Source organism: Salmo trutta, chromosome 12 (assembly GCF_901001165.1).
Source record: "Salmo trutta chromosome 12, fSalTru1.1, whole genome shotgun sequence".
NCBI classification, from domain to species: domain Eukaryota; kingdom Metazoa; phylum Chordata; class Actinopteri; order Salmoniformes; family Salmonidae; genus Salmo; species Salmo trutta.
Genome location: NC_042968.1, coordinates 31,677,708 through 31,705,610, shown reverse-complemented (window position 1 = coordinate 31,705,610; position 27,903 = coordinate 31,677,708). Strand labels below are relative to the sequence as shown.

Here is a 27,903-nt window from a genome sequence, read left to right as displayed (position 1 = left end):
GGATGGGGAGACAGGGCTGGTTCAGGGGTATGGGGATGGGGAGACAGGGCTGGTTCAGGGGTATGGGGATGGGGAGACAGGGCTGGTTCAGGGGGATGGGGAGACAGGGCTGGTTCAGGGGGATGGGGATGGGGAGACAGGGCTGGTTCAGGGCTATGGGGAGATAGGGCTGGTTCAGGGGTATGGGGATGGGGAGACAGGGCTGGTTCAGGGGTATGGGGATGGGGAGACAGGGCTGGTTCAGGGGTATGGGGATGGGGAGAGAGGGCTGGTTCAGGGGGATGGGGATGGGGAGACAGGGCTGGTTCCGGGGGATGGGATGGGGAGACAGGGCTGGTTCAGGGGTATGGGGATGGGGAGACAGGGCTGGTTCAGGGGTATGGGGATGGGGAGACAGGTCTGGTTCAGGGGTATGGGGATGGGGAGACAGGGCTGGTTCAGGGGTATGGGGATGGGGAGACAGGGCTGGTTCAGGGGTATGGGGATGGGGAGACAGGGCTGGTTCAGGGGTATGGGGATGGGGAGACAGGGCTGGTTCAGGGCTATGGGGATGGGGAGACAGGGCTGGTTCAGGGCTATGGGGATGGGGAGACAGGGCTGGTTCAGGGCTATGGGGATGGGGAGACAGGGCTGGTTCAGGGCTATGGGTATGGGGAGACAGGGCTGGTTCAGGGCTATGGGGATGGGGAGACAGGGCTGGTCCAGGGGTATGGGGATGGGGAGACAGGGCTGGTTCAGGGCTATGGGGATGGGGAGACAGGGCTGGTTCAGGGCTATGGGGATGGGGAGACAGGGCTGGTCCAGGGGTATGGGGTGGGGAGACAGGGCTGGTTCAGGGGGATGGGGATGGGGAGACAGGGCTGGTTCAGGGGTATGGGGATGGGGAGACAGGGCTGGTTCAGGGGTATGGGGATGGGGAGACAGGGCTGGTTCAGGGGTATGGGGATGGGGAGACAGGGCTGGTCCAGGGGGATGGGGAGACAGGGCTGGTTCAGGGGTATGGGGATGGGGAGACAGGGCTGGTTCAGGAGTATGGGGATGGGGAGACAGGGCTGGTTCAGGGGTATGGGGAGACAGGGCTGGTCCAGGGGTATGGGGATGGGGAGACAGGGCTGGTTCAGGGGTATGGGGATGGGGAGACAGGGCTGGTTCAGGGGTATGGGGATGAGGAGACAGGGCTGGTTCAGGGCTATGGGGATGGGGAGACAGGGCTGGTTCAGGGCTATGGGGATGGGGAGACAGGGCTGGTTCAGGGGTATGGGGATGGAGAGACAGGGCTGGTTCAGGGGTATGGGGATGGGGAGACAGGGCTGGTTCAGGGGTATGGGGATGGGGAGACAGGGCTGGTTCAGGGCTATGGGGATGGGGAGACAGGGCTGGTTCAGGGCTATGGGGATGGGGAGACAGGGCTGGTTCAGGGCTATGGGGATGGGGAGACAGGGCTGGTTCAGGGGTATGGGGATGGGGAGACAGGGCTGGTTCAGGGCTATGGGGATGGGGAGACAGGGCTGGTCCAGGGGTATGGGGATGGGGAGACAGGGCTGGTTCAGGGGTATGGGGATGGGGAGACAGGGCTGGTTCAGGGGGATGGGGATGGGGAGACAGGGCTGGTTCAGGGGTATGGGGATGGGGAGACAGGGCTGGTTCAGGGGTATGGGGATGGGGAGACAGGGCTGGTTCAGGGGGATGGGGATGGGGAGACAGGGCTGGTTCAGGGGTATGGGGATGGGGAGACAGGGCTGGTTCAGGGGTATGGGGATGGGGAGACAGGGCTGGTTCAGGGGGATGGGGAGACAGGGCTGGTTCCGGGGGATGGGATGGGGAGACAGGGCTGATTCAGGGGTATGGGGATGGGGAGACAGGGCTGGTTCAGGGGTATGGGGATGGGGAGACAGGGCTGGTTCAGGGGGATGGGGAGACAGGGCTGGTTCAGGGCTATGGGGATGGGGAGACAGGGCTGGTTCAGGGCTATGGGGATGGGGAGACAGGGCTGGTTCAGGGGTATGGGGATGGGGAGACAGGGCTGGTTCAGGGCTATGGGGATGGGGAGACAGGGCTGGTCCAGGGGTATGGGGATGGGGAGACAGGGCTGGTTCAGGGGTATGGGGATGGGGAGACAGGGCTGGTTCAGGGGGATGGGGATGGGGAGACAGGGCTGGTTCAGGGGTATGGGGATGGGGAGACAGGGCTGGTTCAGGGGTATGGGGATGGGGAGACAGGGCTGGTTCAGGGGGGATGGGGATGGGGAGACAGGGCTGGTTCAGGGGTATGGGGAGACAGGGCTGGTTCAGGGGTATGGGGATGGGGAGACAGGGCTGGTTCAGGGGTATGGGGATGGGGAGACAGGGCTGGTTCAGGGGTATGGGGAGACAGGGCTGGTCCAGGGGTATGGGGATGGGGAGACAGGGCTGGTTCAGGGGTATGGGGATGGGGAGACAGGGCTGGTTCAGGGGTATGGGGATGGGGAGACAGGGCTGGTTCAGGGGGATGGGGATGGGGAGACAGGGCTGGTCCAGGGGTATGGGGATGGGGAGACAGGGCTGGTTCAGGGGGATGGGGATGGGGAGACAGGGCTGGTTCAGGGGTATGGGGATGGGGAGACAGGGCTGGTTCAGGGGTATGGGGATGGGGAGACAGGGCTGGTTCAGGGGGATGGGGAGACAGGGCTGCTGAGCCTGGCACCAGGCAGGGGGAGGGACAACTGATTTAGTATGAATAGCTTGCTAAAAGTTTGCCTGCATTGATTAAAGGGCTAAAGAGCGAAATATAAACACTCAGAATTTTCTGTGAAGATATTAAGTAACTAATGTTAGGGGTGCAAAAGTAGCCTATTTCACTATGGACTAAGCTAACAGGTTAATTTCTACCACTCACAGACTACACCCACCTTCCTTTGTGAAAAATTGGGTGACATATTGTTGCCCTTTCTTATCTCTCTTCTGTCTTTCTTTTTGTTTTTGGAAGCCAGATTTTTCTTTAAGAAGCTGAGACATGATGCTCCACCGGTACTCCTCACTCACAATTCACTGCAAGTACCATTTGCACCTGGTTTGGGGGCAGGACCGAACCATTTCATGTAAATAGAGGGGAGGGGTTAGGCAATACAGAGGCTCTGTATACTTTTAGCCAAAAACAAGAAAAGAAAAAGAAACCGTTAGTTTTATTTACATTGTAAATAAAATACTCTATTAATGACGATAGGTTAATAATTTAATATTTACATTTTTCTGACCTAATGTTCTAATAATTTTTTGGGCCCCTGTCAGTCACAGGCCCTTAGAATCGTCCTAACTTTTCACGGCGCCCGTTTGTGTGTGTTTGTGCTGTGTATGTGTGTGTGTGTGTGTGTTTGTGCTGTGTGTGTTTGTGCTGTGTGTGTGTGTGTTTGTGCTGTGTGTGTTTGTGTTTGTGCTGTGTGTGTGTGTTTGTGCTGTGTGTGTGTGTGTGTTTGTGTGTGTGTGTGTGTTTGTGCTGTGTGTGTGTGTGTGTGTGTGTTTGTGCTGTGTTTGTGCAGTGTGTGTGTGTGTGTGTGTGTGTGTGTGTGTGTGTGTGTGTGTGTGTGTGTGTTTGTGCTGTGTTTGTGCTGTGTTTGTGCTGTGTGTGTGTGTGTGTGTGTGTGTGTGTGTGTGTGTGTGTGTGTGTGTGTGTGTGTGTGTTTGTGTGTGTGTGCAAGGATATGTCAGGTTGGTGATCTCAGTGCGTCTGATCCTGCGTGTGTCAGATCCAGCAGGTGTAGGGATGTCTTGGAGGTGCAGGTAGCGAGACACCAGAGGACTCTGACCACAGGGCTTGAAACAGACATGCTGGAACTCTGGACCTGCTCCGATGTAGTGGGACTGGAACACACAACACATTACAACTAATACTAAACACACAACACATTACAACTAATACTAAACACACAACACATTACAACTAATACTAAACACACAACACATTACAACTAATACTAAACACACAACACATTACAACTAATACTAAACACACAACAACTAATACTAAACACACAACAACTAATGCTAAACACACAACACATTACAACTAATACTAAACACACAACACATTACAACTAATACTAAACACACAACACATTACAACTAATACTAAACACACAACACATTACAACTAATACTAAACACACAACAACTAATACTAAACACACAACACATTACAACTAATACTAAACACACAACACATTACAACTAATACTAAACACACAACACATTACAACTAATACGAAACACACAACAACTAATACTAAACACACAGCACATTACAACTAATACTAAACACACAACACATTACAACTAATACTAAACACACAACACATTACAACTAATACTAAACACACAACACATTACAACTAATACTAAACACACAACAACTAATACTAAACACACAACAACTAATACTAAACACACAACAACTAATACTAAACACACAACACATTACAACTAATACTAAACACACAACACATTACAACTAATACTAAACACACAACAACTAATACTAAACACACAACACATTACAACTAATACTAAACACACAACACATTACAACTAATACTAAACACACAACACATTACAACTAATACTAAACACACAACAACTAATACTAAACACACAACACATTACAACTAATACTAAACACACAACAACTAATACTAAACACACAACAACTGTCACACCCTGATCTGTTTCACCTGTCTTTGTGCTTGTCTCCACCCCCTTCCATGTGTCGCCCATCTTCCCCATTATCCCCTGTGTATTTATACCTGTGTTCTCTGTTTGTCTGTTGCCAGTTCGTTTTGTATGTCAAGCCTACCAGTGGTTTTCCCCTTGCTCCTGTCTTTTCTAGTACCTGTTTTCTAGTTTTTCCGGTTTTGACTATTCTGCCTGCCCTGACCCTGAGCCTGCCTGCTGTACTAAACACAACACATTACAACTAATACTAAACACACAACACATTGCAACTAATACTAAACACAACACATTACAACTACACATGATAACTACACACACACTTTGACACCTTTACCATTTTCACACTATGGTGCCGACCCAAACAGTACTGTTCTGGCTCTGATATTTTCTTTCCAGCGTTCCAGCAGGGTTCTGTCAACTACAGTGGATGCATAACCAGGCCAGCCTGGTGCAGATTAGCATGACTAGACCCAGCTCAGTAGAAATGGGTAATTGTGTTACTTCTCTCTGAATCAACGTAGTGTACCATATTGCTGTCTTACCTCTCTCTTGCGGTCCATCCTAGAGTCAGCATTGGCAATGCTTCCTCTCTTCTGCTTTTCTGTGCTGCTGAGACTTAGTCTCCTGGCGCTGGACACCAGCTCTTCAAACTCCATCTGCAGGTCTGACTTACACACACACACACACACACACACACACACACACACTGAGTGATTATTGTATAGTGTGGGTATGGTTAACACCAGAGTCATGATTAGGCTATAGGTGCAAAAGTATTGTGCACTGCAAAGTGGAAAACTTACCATAAACCTCATTATCATGGGAATTGAATGAAACTTTTCTTCAACAGTGTGCGTTTTGAAGAGGAATCTATTTATGTATTGCTCCGTTTTTTAATTTATACCATGGCATTGTTAAATAGTTGTTCCTGATTGGATTGAAGGGCATTCTAGAGCGTGCATTATTTCCCTATAACGCACGGTATATCAGCACGGTAGAATTCAATGGCTATAGTTCATTCTTATGTTCCATGCTGCTTTTGGCAGCAAAAGTCGAATTGAAAACATTGGTATTGTTGAATTAGATTTTCATAATAGCAAGCTAGGACTGATGGTTTGGTTAGCTAACCTAGCAAGTCTGTTTGGTTACCAAGGCAACTACTGTAGCTATTTAGTAAACTTGCTTCCTACTTCAGTGGATATTGAACACATTTCTACTGCCAAATGAAAACATTTTGAGCGGCAAATGTGTTAAATTATAGCCATGGTACAGTATATAAGAGATAATCAACTCAGGGCTCTATGCGTTCGTGGAACACACCTACCAAGTCGTTTATTATTTTCCATAGAACACGAAGCCTCTCGTTGATGATCCCTTACATAGTCCTCCTCATAACGGACATCGTTGAAGAACATTTTCAGATTAAATCACACTGCAAGATTATAATGAGGTTTATGGTATTTTTTGCACTTCGCACAATGCTTCGCACACAAATGTTGCCCTAAATCTATGGATCAGGTTGGCACTGGACTAACCTCACCCGCAGGCTATTGTGCACAGCACATATAAACCTGGGATGTCAACCACTCAAAATTGGCTTTAGTGGGAGTGACCTACTGGAGTGACCTACTGAGTAAAGTATTTGTCATAATTTAATTTAAGCGAATCACACGACTGCGAAGAGTGGCTCTGTGCTTATGGTGTGCTAGCGTACAGGATAGGGTTAGGGGGAAGTCGTCGTAGAAGATGATTGGTTGATAGATTATGCCGATTAAGCCAATGTCTATGCGGCGGGAGTTTCTCCCGGCTCTCTGTATTGACTAACGAAGGCCGAGTTTGATGCGTTGGTCCACCAGACTTTGGGTGAAAGTGTCTGGGAACAAGATTAGTACTGGACAGATGATGTATGGCTGCACAGTGTGACAGGCCCTGTTCAAATCCCCATGTCGCCACTTCTAACCCCAACACTCACTACACTAGGATCAAACAAACACACACAGTGTCCTTTATAGAGGAAACTTTATACCATACACACACACATGGACGCAAGCACATACACACACATACCCACACATACACCCACCCCCACACACACACACACACACCTACTCTAACAGGTGGGCAGGCAGAAACTCAGATGTTAGGGTTTTCAGAGCTTGTTCAGTTAAATTGTGATCAGAGCCACAGATGAAGGAGAGATTTGTACCCCTAAACCCCTAAAAACACTGCCTGCCTGCCAGCTCTCTCTCTCCCTCTCATCCTCTGTCTCTCTTTCTGTCTGTCTCTCTCTTTCTGTTTGATCTCTCAATGTCTCTCTCTCCCTCTATAGTGTGTTTGTCAAAGCAAGGCAAGGCAGTGCTCTTCCATAGAGCAGACCTGATCCCAAGCAGCTGTTGCTGTATTAAGGTGGATCAGAGTTTTCCCCACACAGGCTGCGTCCTAAATGCTATTCCACATGTAGTGCAATACTTTTGACCAGAGCCTTATGGGCCCTGATCAAAAGTAGTGCACTATATAGGGAGTAGTGTTTAATTTGAGACACAAGCACAGAGACACAACACCTGTTCACATTCTGCACCAGCCACTAACTAGACCCATTACAACACTACACAACTCCCTAACAAGACACATAGTATATAATAGGTTATACGCCACTTAGCAGACGCTGTAGCTAAAGCGACTTACAGTACAGTGAGTGCACACGTTTAGTCAAGAGAGAGAAGAGATATAGACATTAACAGTTAACGCTGGGTACTGTATTTTCAGAAAGTGGACTGTCTCTATTTTGTGACAACAGTATACTTTTCAGACCGTCTTTGGAAGAGAAGCCATCATAAGGCAAACACACCAAAGTGGAGGAACTATCACGCCCTGATCTGTTTCACCTGTCTTGTGATTGTCTCCACCCCCTCCAGGCATCGCTTATTTTCCCCAGTGTATTTATCCCTGTGTTTCCTGTCTCTCTGTGCCAGTTCGTTTTGTATGTTTTTCAAGTCAACCAGCATGTTTTCCCGTACTCCTGCTTATATTCTCTTTTTGCTCGTCCTCACAGTTTTGACCCTTGCCTTGCCTGTCCTGTCTCTGAGCCCGCCTGCCTGACCACTCTGCCTGCCCCTGAGCCTGCCTGCCGACCTGTACCTCTGTTCCCTCAGGATTACCGATCTCTGCCTGCCTTGACCTGTCTTCTGCTTGCCCTTGTTGGAACATTAAACATTGTTACTTCGACAGTCTGCATCTGGGTCTTACTTTGATACCTGATAGGAACATGACCCGTGGACCCGTAATGTTTCATTATGAAGTTACTAAAACCCACTGATATATCAAGCAAAGCATGGACCACACATCTCTTCTTGCCAGGGAGAGTCACTGAAACAACCAGCTCAGTGTTCATGTAAACAGACAGACAGACGCTGAAAAGATCATCAGCAACATCAAAGTCATGTTGTAACATAGCCTGGTCTAACCTGGGGTGAAGTCCTGCTGTAACATAGCCTGGTCTAACCTGGGGTGAAGTCCTGTTGTAACATAGCCTGGTCTAACCTGGGGTGAAGTCCTGTTGTAACATAGCCTGGTCTAACCTGGGGTGAAGTCCTGCTGTAACATAGCCTGGTCTAACCTGGAGTGAAGTCCTGCTGTAACATAGCCTGGTCTAACCTGGGGTGAAGTCCTGCTGTAACATAGCCTGGTCTAACCTGGGGTGAAGTCCTGTTGTAACATAGCCTGGTCTAACCTGGGGTGAAGTCCTGCTGTAACATAGCCTGGTCTAACCTGGGGTGAAGTCATGTTGTAACATAGCCTGGTCTAACCTGGGGTGAAGTCCTGCTGTAACATAGCCTGGTCTAACCTGGGGTGAAGTCATGTTGTAACATAGCCTGGTCTAACCTGGGGTGAAGTCCTGCTGTAACATAGCCTGGTCTAACCTGGGGTGAAGTCCTGTTGTAACATAGCCTGGTCTAACCTGGGGTGAAGTCATGTTGTAACATAGCCTGGTCTAACCTGGGTTGAAGTCCTGCTGTAACATAGCCTGGTCTAACCTGGGGTGAAGTCATGTTGTAACATAGCCTGGTCTAACCTGGGGTGAAGTCATGTTGTAACATAGCCTGGTCTAACCTGGGGTGAAGTCCTGCTGTAACATAGCCTGGTCTAACCTGGGGTGAAGTCATGTTGTAACATAGCCTGGTCTAACCTGGGGTGAAGTCCTGCTGTAACATAGCCTGGTCTAACCTGGGGTGAAGTCATGTTGTAACATAGCCTGGTCTAACCTGGGGTGAAGTCCTGCTGTAACATAGCCTGGTCTAACCTGGGGTGAAGTCCTGTTGTAACATAGCCTGGTCTAACCTGGGGTGAAGTCATGTTGTAACATAGCCTGGTCTAACCTGGGGTGAAGTCCTGCTGTAACATAGCCTGGTCTAACCTGGGGTGAAGTCATGTTGTAACATAGCCTGGTCTAACCTGGGGTGAAGTCATGTTGTAACATAGCCTGGTCTAACCTGGGGTGAAGTCCTGTTGTAACATAGCCTGGTCTAACCTGGGGTGAAGTCATGTTGTAACATAGCCTGGTCTAACCTGGGGTGAAGTCCTGCTGTAACATAGCCTGGTCTAACCTGGGGTGAAGTCATGTTGTAACATAGCCTGGTCTAACCTGGGGTGAAGTCCTGCTGTAACATAGCCTGGTCTAACCTGGGGTGAAGTCCTGTTGTAACATAGCCTGGTCTAACCTGGGGTGAAGTCCTGTTGTAACATAGCCTGGTCTAACCTGAGGTGAAGTCCTGTTGTAACATAGCCTGGTCTAACCTGGGGTGAAGTCCTGTTGTAACATAGCCTGGTCTAACCTGGGGTGAAGTCCTGTTGTAACATAGCCTGGTCTAACCTGGGGTGAAGTCCTGTTGTAACATAGCCTGGTCTAACCTGGGGTTATATCCAGAGTGACTGTAAAGAGGGGGGGGGGGGGTTGGACAGGTCTGAGAAGTGACCAATAGGAACTCCAGGCAGTGCTGTCTCTCTCTCTCTCTCTCACTCCCCTTCTCACATACGCTTTTCTTATCTCTCTGTATGATCTCTTTCACACCCCACTAAGCCTTACCCTAAGACTGTCTGAGCTGGAGCTATCTGAGACTATCTGTAGGGTTCATCTGACACTTCCACCCTGACCTGAGCTGACACCTCCACCCTGACCTGAGCTGACACCTCCACCCTGACCTGAGCTGACACCTCCACCCTGACCTGAGCTGACACCTCCACCCTGACCTGAGCTGACACCTCCACTCTGACCTGACACCTCCACCCTGACCTGAGCTGACACCTCCACCCTGACCTGAGCTGACACCTCCACCCTGACCTGAGCTGACACCTCCTCCCTGACCTGACACCTCCACCCTAACCTGAGCTGACACCTCCACCCTGACCTGAGCTGACACCTCCACCCTGACCTGACACCTCCACCCTGACCTGAGCTGACACCTCCACCCTGACCTGAGCTGACACCTCCACCCTGACCTGAGTTGACACCTCCACCCTGACCTGAGCTGACACCTCCACCCTAACCTGAGCTGACACCTCCACCCTGACCTGACACCTCCACCCTGACCTGAGCCGACACCTCCACCCTGACACCTCCACCCTGACCTGACACCTCCACCCTGACCTGAGCTGACACCTCCACCCTGACCTGAGCTGACACCTCCACCCTGAGCTGACACCTCCACCCTGACCTGAGCTGACACCTCCACCCTGACCTGAGCTGACACCTCCACCCTGACCTGAGCTGACACCTCCACCCTGACCTGAACTGTAAGTGACAACCTAGGCTGTGACTCTCTGTCACCTTTTACTGCTGCTGTGACAGTATGTGTTAGGACCCAGGAAGAGACGCTTGAAAGAGCTGGTTTACAGCAGGACAGTCTGAGTGTGTGTTTTCTGTGTCCTCTCCTTGACTGCTGTTCCAGATCAGACTGTTCTATTCCTCTTCACAGGATACTGTTGTTTCATGGTGAGTCATGTTACATCTTCAATCATCATCATCATCTTCCTTCAGTAACAGGATATGAGTAAAAGCCATTTTGATTCTGCAACAACACATCTTCTTTGTATTCTTCACTGTAAGATGGTGTTTGATCTCTGATAGCTGATCCAGTGTTGTTGGAGACAGGTCTGCTTGTCTGGTAGTTACACATGCTGTGTGTGTGTGTGTGTGTGTGTGTGTGTGTGTGTGTGTGTGTGTGTGTGTGTGTGTGTGTGTGTGTGTGTGTGTGTGTGTGTGTGTGTGTGTGTGTGTGTGTATTTATAGTGCAGGGCTAATGTTGTCGGCTCCATCCCTAGAGCTCCCCAATTACGGTGGAATTTAGAAAGCAAGAGCTAAACCCAAACAGTCTAAACCTGGGCTAAGAATAACTGACCTTAAATATCATCCATCTACACACAGTAAACCTGCTCATTTCACTACAAGACAGGACGAAGCAGGAACACACATACATACAGATACGCCACCCAGGAATGCTTTTAAAGAGTGGTGCGCTGGCTGTGTGTGTGTGTGTGTGTGTGTGTGTGTGTGTGTGTGTGTGTGTGTGTGTGTGTGTGTGTGTGTGTGTGCGTGCCTGCGTGTGTGTGTGGAGGAAGATGTCAGGGTAGCCTAATAGTGGGAACTACTCTAACTAGTGGATGTAGCACTGTGTCAGCAGCAGAAGTGCTTCACTGGAAACACCAATGGACAGAACCAACAGGGAAATCCTATTCTGATCCTGCCAATGAGGCATTCTAATCTCTGCGCCCAGAACCCAATCTCACACAAGAGACTATAGAGGCATTACAACTAACCACTGGTGCCACTTTAAATCGGAGGATGGGTTCATAGTAGTGGCTGGACCGGAATGAATGGAACGGTACCAAACACATCAATATGTGGTTCCATATGTTTGCTGCCGCTCCATTCATTCTATTCCAGTCAATACTAGGAGCCGCCCTCACCTGCCTCCACTGTAACTAACCTGCTGATTAACCAACCTGTTGGTTGGACTGAGGTCCAGTCTGTGTTTCATGTGTATGGCTATGTCCCAAATAGCACCTTATTCTCTATAGTGCACTACTCTTCACCAGGGCCAATATAGGGCTCTGGTCAAAAGCAGTGCACTATATAGGGAATAGGGTGCCATTTGGAGCACAAGCTGCTAGACCTTGGTGTCTATGATTAGACAGTAACCTGTAAAAGTCAAGTGTTACCTGGAAGCTGTCACCAGTGATTTGTCCCCAAACCATAACTCTCCCCTGCAGACACCCCATCAGCCACAGTCCATCAGCCAAAGTCCGAGGAAGGAGCAGGTGTCTAAGCAGCGAGCTCCGAGCACCGAGGAAGGAGCAGGTGTCTAAGCAGCGAGCTCCGAGCACCGAGGAAGGAGCAGGTGTCTAAGCAGCGAGCTCCGAGCACCGAGGAAGGAGCAGGTGTCTAAGCAGCGAGCTCCGAGCACCGAGGAAGGAGCAGGTGTCTAAGCAGCGTGCTCCGAGCACCCTGCTCCTACACTATAAGGAAAGATACAGCTGGAGAGACTGGACGCTCGTAACAACACTCACACTGATACTGCAGGTCTAGATAGTGGCCCATCATCATGTGTTCTGTGCTTAGGAATCTGAGAACAAAATACATAACCTGTCCTGTAAATGTAACTTCATGTCTTCAGGAAATTGTGCTAAGGAAATACTTCTGGTCTAACTCACTATGGCTGTTGCTCCCAAATTGTACCCAATTCCCTATAAAGTGCACTACTTTTGACCAGAGCCCTATGAGCCCTGGTCAAAAGTAGTGAAATACATACAGAATAGGTGCAGAGGAAGGAGCAGGTGTCTAAGCAGCGAGCTCCGAGCACCGAGGAAGGAGCAGGTGTCTAAGCAGCGAGCTCCGAGCACCGAGGAAGGAGCAGGTGTCTAAGCAGCGCGCTCCGAGCACCGAGGAAGGAGCAGGTGTCTAAGCAGCGAGCTCCGAGCACCGAGGAAGGAGCAGGTGTCTAAGCAGCGCGCTCCGAGCACCGAGGAAGGAGCAGGTGTCTAAGCAGCGAGCTCCGAGCACCGAGGAAGGAGCAGGTGTCTAAGCAGCGAGCTCCGAGCACCGAGGAAGGAGCAGGTGTCTAAGCAGCGAGCTCCGAGCACCGAGGAAGGAGCAGGTGTCTAAGCAGCGAGCTCCGAGCACCGAGGAAGGAGCAGGTGTCTAAGCAGCGAGCTCCGAGCACCGAGGAAGGAGCAGGTGTCTAAGCAGCGCGCTCCGAGCACCGAGGAAGGAGCAGGTGTCTAAGCAGCGAGCTCCGAGCACCGAGGAAGGAGCAGGTGTCTAAGCAGCGCGCTCCGAGCACCGAGGAAGGAGCAGTGAGGAAGGCATATATCGACGTTCTCAGGACCTTTTCAATCTTCCAAAATCGTAATCTATTTATAGTGATCAGGCTGGAATGACAATGCTTACATAATTACAAATAGTTTGTTTATTGTAAACTATATTAAATAAGCTAGGTTGTATACACAATGGTGATATATGGTGCTGTGAGTTTACAGTAGCTTACATCATTATTGGCTTTAAAGCTGTCAAGGCATCTTGTGATGCGCTTTGTTAACATGTGGATAACCTTTTATTGCAAAATATAACTCTGTTTCAATGCCACATAAATCTTAAAAACCTTGGCCATAAAAGATTACTAGAGCAGAAAACATTGAAATATCATAACCTTAGTGTGTGAACGCTGTCTGAGGTGATAGAGAGGACACATGAAGGAGTCCGACACACACACACACACACACACACACACACACACACACACACACACACACACACACACACACACACACACACACACACACACACACACACACACACACACACACACACACACACAGGCTGGGTCCTGACTGACACCTAATCAATGAGATGTTTATGACCACCAGCAGATGAGAGGGAGGCAGAAACTCCTCAGCATTCTCCCTCTCCCCATGAGAGCCCTCGTCATGAGGGACCATGTAAACTCTCTGAAGTGTCCAGTCCTAGGAGAGGCCAGGTATGTGAGGCGATAAATTCTGGCCTTAAATAACAAACATGGAAAGTGAAAGAGTGCATTACCCCGGAGGGAGATGAGTACCTGAGAGAGGTAATGCCTTCTGGTTCTGTCTGCCCCAATAGAAGGCTGCCAGCGTGTGCATTTATCTAGGGCTTTGATCTTTAGGTCTGGATGAATCCCTTATTCTCTAACGATGGCTCAAAGCTACCAAAGACACCCAGTCAATGATTGCGACATGTACAATAACAGGGGAAAGGTTGGTCTTTGGATGTTTATAATTTTGTGTAATAATCTCATCCCGCTCTTTAATTCAAGGTACGGTTTTCTAACTAACTTTAAAGTGACACAGGAGTTGACATTTGAAACAATGCTAAAGCGTTTAAGTGAGGGGGTATTTGGTGGGAAAGGGGGAGAGAGATGCTGCGCTGGTCGTTGAAAGAGCATGCTAATGTCAGAATGACTTTCCAGGGGCAGACCAGGAGAAAATCAGCTATTTCTTCATGTTTCTAGCTCCCTCTCAGGATGACTGGCCGACTGACAGACAAAAACACAGAGATAGAGAGAGAAAGAGAGATAGAGAGATAGAGAGAGAGATACAGAGAAAGAGACAGAAAGAGAGTAAAACAGAGAAAGAGAGAGAAAGAAATTGAGAAAAATAGAGATACGGCATGAGAGAGAGAGAGAGAGAGAGAGAGAAAGAGTGAGAGAGAGAGAGAGTGAGAGAGAGAGAGAGAGAGAGAGAAAGAGTGAGAGAGAGAGAGAGAGAGAGAGAGAGAGAGAGAGAGAGAGAGAGAGAGAGAGAGAGAGAGGAGAGTAAAACAGAGAGAGAAACTGGGTGGAACAGAAGGGGGGAGTTTTGGGGCAAGGGTTGGTGATGAACGGGGGTACTCTCTCCCTCTCGCTCTCTCCCTCTCTGTCTCCCTCTCTCTCCACCAGTGACAGCTGAGTGGCTGGGAGCTAATTGCTGTTGCGTGAGGTCAGAGAGACATTTATCTGACTGAGCTAGCCTTCCCTGCTAGCCCACAACAGACAGACAGACGGACAGGGAGGATGTTGCACAGCTCACACTACAGAGAGGAGAGACTGGCTGCTAAAGCACTGACTAACTGAGAAGTCCCAGGGACATGCACACACATACACTCTTTTTCTCTCTCTCTCTCTCTCTCTCTCTCTCTCTCTCTCTCTCTCTCTCTCACACACATACATCCACATACCCACAGACTCCTCTGACACCTACACACACACACACCTACACACACACAGCTACACACACAGCTTGTGTGTAAGTAGTCAGGAGCAGTGGGACCACAGTAACTCTAAACCTTCTAAGGAAAAGGAATACCACTAACTGTTTCATCTCTGAACGCTCAATACTAATGTAAGTTTTTATTCCAACTTTATTCAACTCTTCTCTATTCCTTCTCTTCATATTTACATTTTATTGAACCAGTCAATTCAGTTAAGAACTGCTCTGCAGTAAGAAAACTTGTAGGAAATATATTAGGAAATGAATGAAGAGCTGTTGGATTCTTTGTGATTTAGTGAATTGATGAGTGAATGTGTGTATAGGAGCTCAGGGTTTGGTGAGGCTTCTATTTATCTGTTGAGACTGACTGAAAGTCTACTGTTGCAGACAGATACAGATATTACAGATAGAGCTTTAGAGATATATATAGAAATATAGCAGATAGCAGCTCTAGGATATTTCCATCTATCCACACAGCTAAAGGAGAGTTCATTTCAGTTCACTTTTTGACTTTATTCAGGAATTTGAACTCGCATCTTGAGCTGGCATCTTTTGAGAATCCCATCTTGAGCATGCACAGCTCCCATTTCCATTTCCAGACAACTCTGTCTGAGACAAATGACAACAACAAGATCGCTGCGACCGATAGAGCCATTGACAACACAATCTATGAAATCGGACATATCACAATCAGTGTTGTTGCTAATTGAATAGGTTTGGAAAGCACAGATCAGTAAGGTACAGTACAGTAGGCAGTAGACTGGGCTGGGGACAGTTTGGTAAACCACTACACACTGGGATTAAGAGAGACCATCTATTAGAGCAAGGTTACAAACCTAAAGCAGGTTACATTCAGCACTGCAGCTCAACTCCTCACTTTAACACTCAACACTGTCTGGGAATCATACTTTATCCATGTGGGAGTGAGTAGTAGTACAGGTGCATCAAAGCTGGGACCGAGAGACTGAAAAACAGCTTCTATCTCAAGGCCATCAGACTGTTAAACAGCCATCACTAACACTGAGTGGCTACTGCCAACATACTGACTCATCTCTAGCCACTTCTAATAATGGAAAAATGTATGTAATAAATGTATCACTAGCCACTTTAAACAATGCCATATATAATGTTTACATATCCTACATTACTCATCTCATATGTATATACTGTACTCTATACCATCCACTGCATCTTGCCTATGCCATTCGGCCATCGCTCATTCATATATTTTTATGTACATATTCTTATTCATTCCTTTACACTTGTGTGTATAAGGTAGTTGTTGTGAAATTGTTAGGTTAGATTACTTGTTAGATATTACTGCATGGTCGGAACTAGAAGCACAAGCATTTCGCTACACTCGCATTAACATCTGCTAACCATGTGTATGTGACAAATAAAATTTGATTTGATTTAGTACACTGTAGATCCAAATCCACATCCACTGGACTGTTGTCTAAATTACAGGCTGTAGAAATTGCAGACATCTAACACACACACAAAAACATCCTTCTCTTCCACAGCTCTGGCCTCCACAGAACCCCTGAAACATCCGGAAACAGACGGAAACAGACAAGACAATGTCTGTTGTTGGACGACGGTCTCCTCTGCCGGGATCACACAGCCGACACACACAGTGAGGATTACACTGAGATAGACTGACGGACATCAACATAAAGACTGGCCTCATTCATACAGAGAGACAGTGAGACAGACGGACATCAACCTACAGCCTTGTGTCCTTACAACAGAGAGACAGACAACAACTCCAAACAGAGAGAGACATCACACAAGTGTCTGGTCACTCTCCAACCCTCCTACCCTCCACCCACTCCACCTCCCACTAGCTGGCCTCAGTTGCCCCAGCCAGGGGTTACAGGTCACAGGTCAGGGGGACCAGCCCGTCCAGGCTCCTAGTGAACAGCGCTAGGAGGGCTCTGTCTGGCACTCTGTTCTGTTCTGTCTGCCAGAGCAGACAGCAGTATTTCAGCATGTTGTCCGTGGCGCCCCACAGCAGTGCATTATAATGCCCAGATGGATGCCACTGCCATGCAACCTGCCTAACTTGCTTTCGGGACTATACCTTCACATCATCTTCTTGCTGGGCAGCGTGTGTGTGGCCTGCAGCGACTGCACACCCGAGCAGCTGGCCGCCATCATGAACTGCTCCAAGCACGAACGCCACGCACGGAACTACGACTACATGGAAGGGGGAGACGTACGCATACGACAGCTGTTCAGCCGGACGCAGTGGTTCCTTACCGTCGACGACTACGGCAACATCAACGGGACACAAGATCCCACCAACTGTTACAGTAAGACCAGTGTTTCCCCTATATACATTTAGCTGCGGCACACCGCTGCTAAATTGTGCCAGCTGCTGTTAAATCGTGGCCTCCGCTACTAAATCGTGCCCGCCGCTGCTAAATCGTGCCCGCCGCTGCTAAATCGTGGCTTCTGCTGTTAAATCGTGCCCGCCGCTGCTAAATCGTGGCTTCCGCTGCTAAATCGTGCCCGCTGCTGCTAAATCGTGGCTTCCGCTGTTAAATCGTGCCCGCCACTGCTAAATCGTGGCTTCCGCTGCTAAATTGTGCCCGCCGCTGCTAAATCGTGCCCGCCGCTGCTAAATCGTGGCCGTCGCTGTTAAATCGTGCTCGCCGCTGCTAAATCTCGGCCTCCACTGCTAAATCGTGCCCACCGCTGCTAAATCTCGGCCTCCGCTGCTAAATCGTGCCCGCCGCTACTAAATCGGGGCCGCCATGGGTAAATCCACGCTGCCGCTGCTAAATCGTTGCCTCCGCTGCTAAATCGGGGCCGCCGTTGGTAAATCGTGGCCGCCGCTGCTAAATCGTTGCTGCCGCTGCTAAATCGTTGCCGCCGCTGCTAAATCGTTGCCGCCGCCGTTAAACAGTGGCCGCCGCTGCTAAATCGTGGCCACCGCTGTTAAATCGTGCCCTCCGCTGCTAAATCGTGCCCACCGCTGCTAAATCGGGGCCGCCGTTGGTAAATCCGCGACGCCGCTGCTAAATCGTGGTCTCCGCTGCTAAGTCGTGCCCGCCGCTGCTAAATCAGGGTTGGCGTTGGTAAATCGTGGCTGCCGCTGCTAAATCGTTGCCGCCGCTGCTAAATCGTGGCCGCTGCTGCTAAATCGTGGCCCGCCACTGCTAAATCGTTGCCGCCGCTGCTAAATCGTTGCCGCCGTTGGTAAATCGTGGCTGCCGCTGCTGTTAAATCGTGGCCGCCGCTGCTAAATAGTGGCCACTGCTGTTAAATCGTGGCCGCCGCTGCTAAATCGTGCCGCCGCTGCTAAATAGTGGCCGCCTCTGTTAAATCGTGGCCGCCGCTGCTAAATAGTGGCCGCCTCTGTTAAATCGTGGCCGCCGCTGCTAAATCGTGCCGCCGCTGCTAAATCGTGCCGCCGCTGCTAAATCGGGGCTCCACTTCTAAATCGGGACCATCGCTGCAAAATCGTGGCAGCTGCTGTAAAAAAAAGAATGTTGATGTAAAGATGTATTCCCCAGGAAGACCCAATCTGCCCCCCCATGCCAACTGTTACAGTAAGACTGATCTATATACTGTATATATATCTATAAGACCCCACCAACTGTGACAGTAAGACTGATCTATATACTGTATATCTATCTATAAAACCCCACCAACTGCTACAGTAAGACTGATCTATATACTGTATATCTATCTATAAGACCCCACCAACTGTTACAGTGAGACTGATATATACACTGTATAGGGCGGCAGGTAGCCTAGCAGGTTAGAGCAGGGATGTCCGGGCCCTCGAGGGGGAACGTACTCAATATACTTTAAAATGACTAAAACCAAATCAAATCTGAGTAGAAATGATAATGGACCTACAATCATACAGTTTCTTGATTCTGCCAGCTCGCTAATAATCCCAGAAATGAAAGCTAGACAGTCAGGGAGCATTGAAATTCCCAAAACGATGGATAGAAGACTATTTTTAATGGAGCGAAAATATAGCCCATTCTTTCTGTGGCCCCTGGGCCCCTGGACCTTGACCAAATAGGGGCTCCTGGGACAAAATTTGTTTGACACCGCTGGGTTAGAGCATTGAGCCAGTAAGCGACAGGTCCCTAGTTCTAATCCCCGAACCGACATGGTGAAAATCTGTTGATGTACCCTTGAGCAAGGCACTTAGCCCTAATTAACCCTTAACTCGCCAACTGTTACAGTAAGAATTATCTATCTACTGTATATCAATATCTATAAGACCCGCCAAATGTTACAGTAATGTTACAGATCCAAATGTTAGATTATGTTTAATACCCCATTAATTGCTACAGTAAGGCTGGTTTTATTATCCACATCTTAACATCTACAGTATGTGTTTTCTTAGGACTCATCACTTCAATGGAATTCAATCAAACAAACTCATATTGTGTAGGTCGTAGTCTGTAAACAAAGATAGATACCGCGTAAACTGGTGGGGCAGGTTTGATTGAATTCCAGTGTGTGGTAGGATTCATCTCATACTAACAGGTGGCTCTGAGTAGACTCTCAGCAACAGTAGATGTGGAGAGGATGACTACATTCTACTCACTGTATATTTATGGGCTGCTTTAGACTCTCAGAGATGTCTAAACATTTTTACGGCTGATGTGTTACTGCTAATAACAATATGGTTGAGCAATGTCCACGTTGCTGAGATCTTAGTCACTCATGTCTAGTCAGAGATGGAGAGAGAGAGAGAGAGAGAGAGAGAGAGAGAGAGAGAGAGAGAGAGAGAGAGAGAGAGGGAAAGAAAGATTCCTCTGTGTCTATGTGAGTTATCTCCCAGTCTGTTGAGTGAGTAATAAGGCTGTTGGAACACGGTCATATAGCAGCTAGCTCTCTCCCCTCTGGGACTCCCTGGAGCAGCCTGATGTTATTGTCCAATGTTCCCTCTGCAGTGTAATCACACTGGTAATGGGTCATGCGTCTCTGTTAGGGCAGCCAAAGTGACAGAGGTAAAGTGAAGCAGGTGTGGGCTCTGGCAGAGCCAACCATAACACCATGTAAACACAGCCACTAATGAAGTAAACCAAGGGGCTGGGAGTTGGGGCTGGGGATGCAGACGGTCAGGACAAATGAACTGGCATGAAACACGCACGCACCCACACACATATTAAACACCTCAGTGAAGTAGCCCAAGCTGACCTAGTCTATCCACAGAGATACGGGGTTAGTATGTGTGAGTGTGACATCAAAACAATCACTCTATAGGTTTCAATAATGTTTGTCTGTCTGTCTGTCTATCTATCTATCTGTCTGTCTGCCTGCTCACCTGTCCATATGCCTGTCTATCTTGCTGTGGAATGTTGGCGTGACCAGGGTTGCCTCTGCCTACCTGTCTGTCTGCTCACATGCCCGCCTGTCTATCTATCTATCTGCCTGTCTGCCTGCTCACCTGTCCATATGCCTGTCTATCTGGCTGTGGAATGTTGGCGTGACCAGGGTAGCCTGTCTATCTGGCTGTAGAATGTTGGCATGACCAGGGTAGCCTGTCTATCTGGCTGTGGAATGTTGGCGTGACCAGGGTAGCCTGTCTATCTGGCTGTGGAATGTTGGCGTGACCAGGGTAGCCTGTCTATCTGGCTGTGGAATGTTGGCGTGACCAGGGTAGCCTGTCTATCTGGCTGTGGAATATTGGCGTGACCAGGGTAGCCTGTCTATCTGGCTGTGGAATGTTGGCGTGACCAGGGTAGCCTGTCTATCTGGCTGTGGAATGTTGGCGTGACCAGGGTAGCCTGTCTATCTGGCTGTGGAATGTTGGCGTGACTAGGGTAGCCTGTCTATCTGGTTGTGGAATGTTGGCGTGACCAGGGTAGCCTGTCTATCTGGCTGTGGAATGTTGGCGTGACCAGGGTAGCCTGTCTATCTGGCTGTGGAATGTTGACGTGACCAGGGTAGCCTCTGTCTCTGGTGAGGAGGGGGAAGATGGGTCTTGCGAAACAAAAACTGGCCTTGAAAAGCAGAGAAATGGATCCACCCAGATGTGTCTGACAATAGCACGCAGGGACACATGCAGGCACGCAGGGAGACATGCAGGCACGCAGGGACACATGCAGGCACGCACACACACACGCACGCACACACACACACACGTACACACACACGCACACACACAGGCAGACAGGCCTTTGAAGAGCCCAGTATGGGCATGAATACAGCTAATAAATCTTTGATTCATATTGCTCTGTTCCTGTCTGGCCTGGGCTGGTCTGGGCTGGGGTGAGGTGGGGAGGGCTGAGGTGAAGTGTGGTGGGGTGAGGTGGGCTGAGCTGGGCCAAGGTGAAGTGAAGTGGGGTGGGGTGGGCTTGGGTGAGGTGGGCTGAGCTGGGCAGGGCCGAGGTGAAGTGAGGTGGGGTGAGGTGGGCTGGGCAGGGCCGAGGTGAAGTGAGGTGGGGTGAGGTGGGCTGGGCAGGGCCGAGGTGAAGTGAGGTGAGGTGGGCTGAGCTGGGCAGGGCCGAGGTGAAGTGAGGTGGGGTGAGGTGGGCTGGGCAGGGCCGAGGTGAAGTGAGGTGGGGTGAGGTGCGCATAGGATCTGTTTCTCAGGGTGGACAGTGTTAAGAGGCCGTTACAGAAACAGGCATAGGATCTGTTTCTCAGGGTGGACAGTGTTAAGAGGCTGTTACAGAAACAAGCATAGGATCTGTTTCTCAGGGTGGACAGTGTTAAGAGGCTGTTACAGAAACAAGCATAGGATCTGTTTCTCAGGGTGGACAGTGTTAAGAGGCTGTTACAGAAACAAGCATAGGATCTGTTTCTCAGGGTGGACAGTGTTAAGAGGCCGTTACAGAAACAGGCATAGGATCTGTTTCTCAGGGTATTCTGCTCAATGTCCTGTCCACTGTGTTAGTCCAACCTGACAACCAAAACAAACACAGGTGATATACTGTACTGTATGAGCTAACAGGCTTATAGTACAGTATATTACACCGGACGAGATAAAAGTCGGTGCCTGAATACCCATACTTGCGTTCTAAATAGTAGGCATTTTGGGTATGTTTTATAATACGTGACATTTCGTAAAATAATAAGAATATGCTTTAAATGCCAGGATGTCTTACTCATTTCTGCTTTTCATCTAGTAGAATTCTCTGCACGCTATTGAAGAAGAGAATGGTCTTTCCAGACTCATGTCTTTCACAATGTTAGGCTCGGGCATCGTAGTGAGGAATCAAACGCAGGAAGCAGCGAGCACAGGGTAGTGGCTTTTAATAGTTGCAACAGGCGAGCACACACAAGCCACCCCAAACAGCGAAATAATGCGCACACAAAATAATGTGTCCCAAACACAGGGGAAATAACATGCGGCGCAAAAACAAACGCACAAGCGTAAACCCAAGCACAACAGGAAAATAATCCCGCACAATGAACAAGCGGACCAGCTAACACTAATAGCCCCGCTAATCACCCCCACTAAGAACAGGTGCACACAATCACAAGCAGGGGGAAAACAAAAAAGGGAAACAGTGGTAGCTAATAGGCCGGTGACGACGACCGCCGAGCGCCACCCGAGCAGGAGGGGGCGCCACCGTCGGTGGGAATCGTGACAGTACCCCCCTCCTGATGCGCGGCTCCTGCAGCGCGCCGACACCGGCCTCGAGGACGACCCGGAGGGCGAGGCACAGGGCAATCCGGACGGAGGCGATGGAAATCCCTCAACATGGATGGGTCCAAGACGTCCTCCGACCGGCACCCAGCACCTCTCCTTCGGACCGTACCCTTCCCAGTCTACGAGGTACTGCAGGCCCCTCACCCGGCGTCTCAAGTCCAGAATGGCCCATATGCTGTACGCCGGGGGCCCCCGATGTCCAGAGGGGGCGGAGGGACCTCCGGCACCTCCCCTTCCTGCAGGGGACCAGCTACCACCGGCCTGAGGAGAGACACATGAAACGAGGGGTTAATACGGTAATAGGAAGGGAGTTGTAACCGATAACACACCTCGTTTATCCTCCTCAGGACTTTAAAGGGCCCCACACACTGCGGCCCCAGCTTCCGGCAGGGCACGTGGAGGGGCAGGTTCCGGGTCGAGAGCCAGACCCTGTCCCCCGGTACGAATACGGGGGCCTCACTGCGGTGGCGGTCAGCGCTCCTCTTCTGCCGTCCACTGGCTTGCTTCAGGGATTCCTGGACGGCTCTCCAGGTCTCCTTGGAGTGCTGTACCCAGTCCTGCACCGCAGGAGCCTCGGTCTGGCTCTGGTGCCATGGTGCCAGGACCGGCTGGTAACCCAAAACACACTGAAAGGGTGACATGTTAGTAGAGGAGTGACGAAGTGAGTTCTGAGCTAACTCCGCCCAAGGAATGTACCTCGCCCACTCCCCTGGCCGGTCCTGGCAATACGACCTCAGAAACCTGCCCACCTCCTGGTTTACCCTCTCCGCCTGCCCATTACTCTCGGGGTGAAACTGACCGGAGGTCAAACTGACCGAGACCCCCAGCCGCTCCATAAACGCTTTCCAGACCCTGGATGTGAACTGGGAACCTCGATCAGAGACAATGTCCTCCGGCAACCCCGTAGTGCCGGAAGACGTGGGTAAATAAGGCCTCCGCAGTCTGCAGGGCCGTAGGGACACCTGGCAACGGGAGGAGAAAGCAGGACTTTCAAAACCGATCCACAACCACCAGGATCGTAGTGCTCCCCTGAGACGGGGGGAGATCTGTCAAGAAGTCTACAGACAGGTGCGACCATGGCCGTTGCGGAACGGGGAGGGGCTGTAACTTCCCTCTCGGGAGATGCCTAGGAGCCTTACTCTGGGCGCACACCGAACAGGAAGAGACATAGAACCTCACGTCCTTAGACAAGGTTGGCCACCAGTACTTCCCCCTGAGACTCCGCACTGTCCTCGCAACACCAGGATGACCCAAAGTGGGTAGTAGATCACAAACACCGAGCGGCACGTACATGCGACCCACGGGACACTGTGCAGGCGCAGGATCCAATACTAATGCCCGCTCGATGTCCGCGTCCACCTCCCATACCACCGGTGCCACCAGCCTAGACGCTGGAATGATGGGAGTTGGATCGATGGGCCGGTCCTCTGTGTCATAAAGACGGGACAGCGCGTCGGCCCTCGTGTTCAAGGAGCCTGGTCTATAGGAGATCGTAAACCTAAACCGGGTGAAGAACATGGCCCACCTTGCCTGACGCGGATTCAGTCTCCTAGCTGCCCGGATGTACTCCAGATTTCGGTGGTCGGTTCAGATGAGAAAAGGGTGCTTAGCCCCCTCAAGCCAGTGTCGCCACACCCTCAAGGCTTTTACCACCGCTAGCAACTCCCTGTCCCCCACATCATAGTTATGCTCCGCCGAACTGAGCTTCTTCAAAAAGAAAGCGCAGGGGCGGAGTTTCAGTGGCGTACCCGAGCGCTGTGATAGCACGACACCCACCCCAGCCTCGGATACGTCCACCTCCACTATGAATGCTAGAGACGGGTCCGGGTGCGCCAACACGGGTGCGTCGGTGAACAGCGTCTTCAACTTCTTGAAGGCTCCGTCCGCCTCCGTCGACGCACTGCCCCCCCCTTCAGCAGTGAGGTAATGGGAGCCGCTACCTGGCCAAAACCCCGGATAAACCTCCGGTAGTAATTGGCAAAGCCTAAGAACCGCTGCACTTCCTTCACTGTGGTTGGAGTCGGCCAATTACGCACGGCCTTAACGCGGTCACACTCCATCACCACCCCCGTGGTGGAAATGCGATAACCCAGGAAGGAAACGGCTTGTTTGGAAAACACACATTTCTCAGCCTTAACGTATAGGTCATGCTCCAGCAGTCTACCAAGCACCTTGCGTACCAGGGACACATGCGCGGAGCGGGTGGCGGAATATATCAGAATATCATCGATATAGACAATCACGCCCTGCCCGTGCAGGTCCCTGAGAATCTCGTCTACAAAGGATTGAAAGACGGCTGGAGCATTCTTCAACCCATACGGCATGACGAGGTACTCATAATGGCCCGATGTGGTACTAAATGCGGTCTTCCACTCGTCTCCATCCTTGATACGCACCAGGTTATACGCGCTCCTGAGATCCAGTTTTGTGAAGAACTTTACTCCGTGAAATGATTCCACCGCCGTAGCGATTAGAGGTAGCTGGTAACTAAACCCCACCGTGATCGCATTTAGACCTCTGTAATCAATGCACGGACGCAGACCTCCCTCCTTTTTTTTTCTTCACAAAAAAGAAACTCGAGGAGGCGGGTGAGATGGAGGGCCGAATGTACCCCTGTCCCAGGGATTCCGTGACATATGTCTCCATAGCCACCGTCTCCTCCTGTGACAAGGGGTACACGTGACTCTTGGGAAGCGCAGCGTTAACCTGGAGATCTATCGCACAATCCCCCTGTCGATGAGGTGGTAATTTGGTCGCCCTCTTTTTACAGAAGGCGATCGCCAAATCGGCGTATTCAGGGGGAATGCGCACGGTGGACACCTGGTCTGGACTCTCCACCGACGTGGCACCTATGGAAACTCCTAGACACTTCCCTGAACACTCCTCTGACCACCCCTGGAGAACCCCCTGTTTCCACGAAATCCGGGGATTGTGATCAGCCAGCCAGGGGACCCCCAGCACCACCGGAAACGCAGGCGAATCAATAAGGAAAAAACAAATCCGTTCCTTATCTCTCCCCTGCGTTACCATGTCCAGTGGAACCGTAGACTACCTGACTAGCCCTGACCCTAATGGTCGGCTATCTAGGGAGTGCACGGGGAAGGGGGAATCTATCGGCACTCGCGGAATGCCCAGCTTAATGGCAAGTCCGCGATCCATAAAGTTCCCAGCTGCGCCTGAATCGACTAGCGCCCTATGCTGGGAAGAGGGGAAAAAATCAGAAAACAAAATAGGTAAGAACACGTGACCAACAGGGGGTTCTGGGTGAATCTGGTGCTGACTCACCTGGGGTGACCGAGAAGTGTTCTGCCTGCCCTCTCGACTCCCAGACTGGCTCCTCCAGCACCGGTCGGCCGTGTGTCCTCTCCGACCACAGCTGGTGCAGGAGGATCCACCTCCTCCGGTGCCCCTTGGCACAGCCCCCCCTACTTCCATAGGAGTAGGGGCGGGGGTGCACGGAGGTGGAACGGACAGGACCCTTTCTGAACGCCCGCGGGCAGCCAGCAGATTGTCCAGACAGATGGACATATCTATGAGCTCATCAAGGGATAGAGTGGTGTCTCGACAGGCTAGCCCTCTGCGGACGTCCGCCCGGAAACTACACCGGTAATGGTCTATAAGGGCCCTGTCGTTCCACCCCGCCCCAGCAGCCAAGGTCCTGAACTCCAGAGCGAAGTCCTGTGCGCTCCTCGTCTCCTGCCTGAGGTGGAACAGCCGCTCACCCGCCGCTCTTCCTTCCGGAGGGTGGTCGAACACGGCCCGAAAGCGGCAGGTGAACTCCGGGTAGTGATCCCTCGCCGAGTCTGGACCATTCCAGACAGCATTTGCCCACTCCAGAGCTCGGCCCGTCAGGCAGGAAACAAGGGCACTCACGCTCTCCTCTCCCGAGGGAGCAGGTCTGACGGTGGCCAGGTACAGCTTGAGCTGGAGCAGAAATCCCTGGCACCCAGCCGCCTATCCATCATACTCCCTGGGAGCGCCAGACGAAGCGCGCCAGAGCCAGATGCAGTGGGAGGCGGAGGTGGCTGCATCGGAGGAGCCGGAGGTGGAGAGAGGAGACCACTCCTCTCCCATCGGTCCATCCTCTCCATCATCTGGTCCATTGCGGATCCGATTCGGTGGAGGACAGTAGTGTGGTGGAGTACACGTTCCTCCATCGAGGGAAGGGGGTTGGCCGCTGCTCCTGCTGATTCCATAGTATCTTGGTGCGGGATTCTGTTAGGCTCGGGCGTCGTAGTGAGGAATGAAACGCAGGAAGCAGCGAGCACAGGGTAGTGGCTTTTAATAGTTGCAACAGGCGAGCACACACAAGCCACCCCAAACAGCGAAATAATGTGCACACAAAATAATGTGTCCCAAACACAGGGGAAATAACATGCGGCGCAAAAAACAAACGCACAAGCGTAACCCAAGCACAACAGGAAAATAATCCCGCACAATGAACAAGCGGACCAGCTAACACTAATAGCCCCGCTAATCACCCCCACTAAGAACAGGTGCACACAATCACAAACAGGGGGAAAACAAAAAAGGGAAACAGTGGCAGCTAATAGGCCGGTGACGACGACCGCCGAGCGCCACCCTAGCAGGAGGGGGCGCCACCGTCGGTGGGAATCGTGACACACAACAGCTGATAATCAGCTGAGGGAACGCGCTGTAACAAAAGCAAAATTTCCTTTCGTAGGATAGCTGGAGGCAAAGTCATTCATATTCATGAGTTACGTCGGGCGCTTGGTTGAGCCTTTTTGGGTGTGTGACATCACACAGATGCACTGCAAAGGCTTGCTCGCTGGGATGATGAGTGAGCACCGACTTCCAGCTACATTCCAAGTATTCATAAAACAAGTCCACAAATTATTATTTAAAAAATGTATACAAACTGTCTGTTGCTTGATATGAGCAAGTCAACCCAAAGGTTCCAAAGAATAGGAAATCGACAATTAGCTGGCGAGTAGTGGCTACTGCCTGGCCAGTGAGCTAGCTACATTTCAGTCAGTAGCTATCCTTCTAAATGCGATGGTCACTGGATGAACTATACAACTATGAGTTGGACATATTTTGTTGAAAACAAACTAGCATCCAGTTGTTGTTTCCCATGGTAGAATCATATCTAACCAGCTGGCCCCTGAATCCCATGTCTATGTGGCCATGCATGAACTTCCGAGTCTAGATGTAGTCCAGCTAACGTTAGCTAGCTACCTAGCATTGCTAGCTGAACTGTTTTATAAAAAAACTGCTGAGGTGACTCAAACCCTGTAGCTAGCTAACAAGCCTTCCTCAGCGACAATGTTA

The 27,903-nt window shown here is 50.5% G+C and overlaps 2 protein-coding genes across 2 annotated transcripts in view; one reads left to right on the top strand and one right to left on the bottom strand.

Annotated features, from left to right (window-relative positions):
• The window catches only part of LOC115203350 (protein FAM227B-like), a 79,016-nt gene that overhangs the window by 5,939 nt on the left and 45,174 nt on the right, over positions 1–27,903 (bottom strand). The window contains exons 10-11 of the mRNA XM_029767978.1: positions 5,246–5,367; positions 3,679–3,836 (exon numbers count right to left, since the gene is read on the bottom strand). Coding sequence (XP_029623838.1) covers positions 3,679–3,836; positions 5,246–5,367 — 280 coding nt within the window. The remainder of the gene's footprint in view (positions 1–3,678; positions 3,837–5,245; positions 5,368–27,903) is intronic.
• The window catches only part of LOC115203351 (fibroblast growth factor 7-like), a 42,007-nt gene continuing 28,838 nt past the window's right edge, over positions 14,735–27,903 (top strand). Inside the window, exons 1-2 of the mRNA XM_029767979.1 lie at positions 14,735–15,110; positions 16,502–17,293. Of these exons, the coding sequence (XP_029623839.1) occupies positions 17,005–17,293 (289 nt within the window). The 5' untranslated portion in view covers positions 14,735–15,110; positions 16,502–17,004. The remainder of the gene's footprint in view (positions 15,111–16,501; positions 17,294–27,903) is intronic.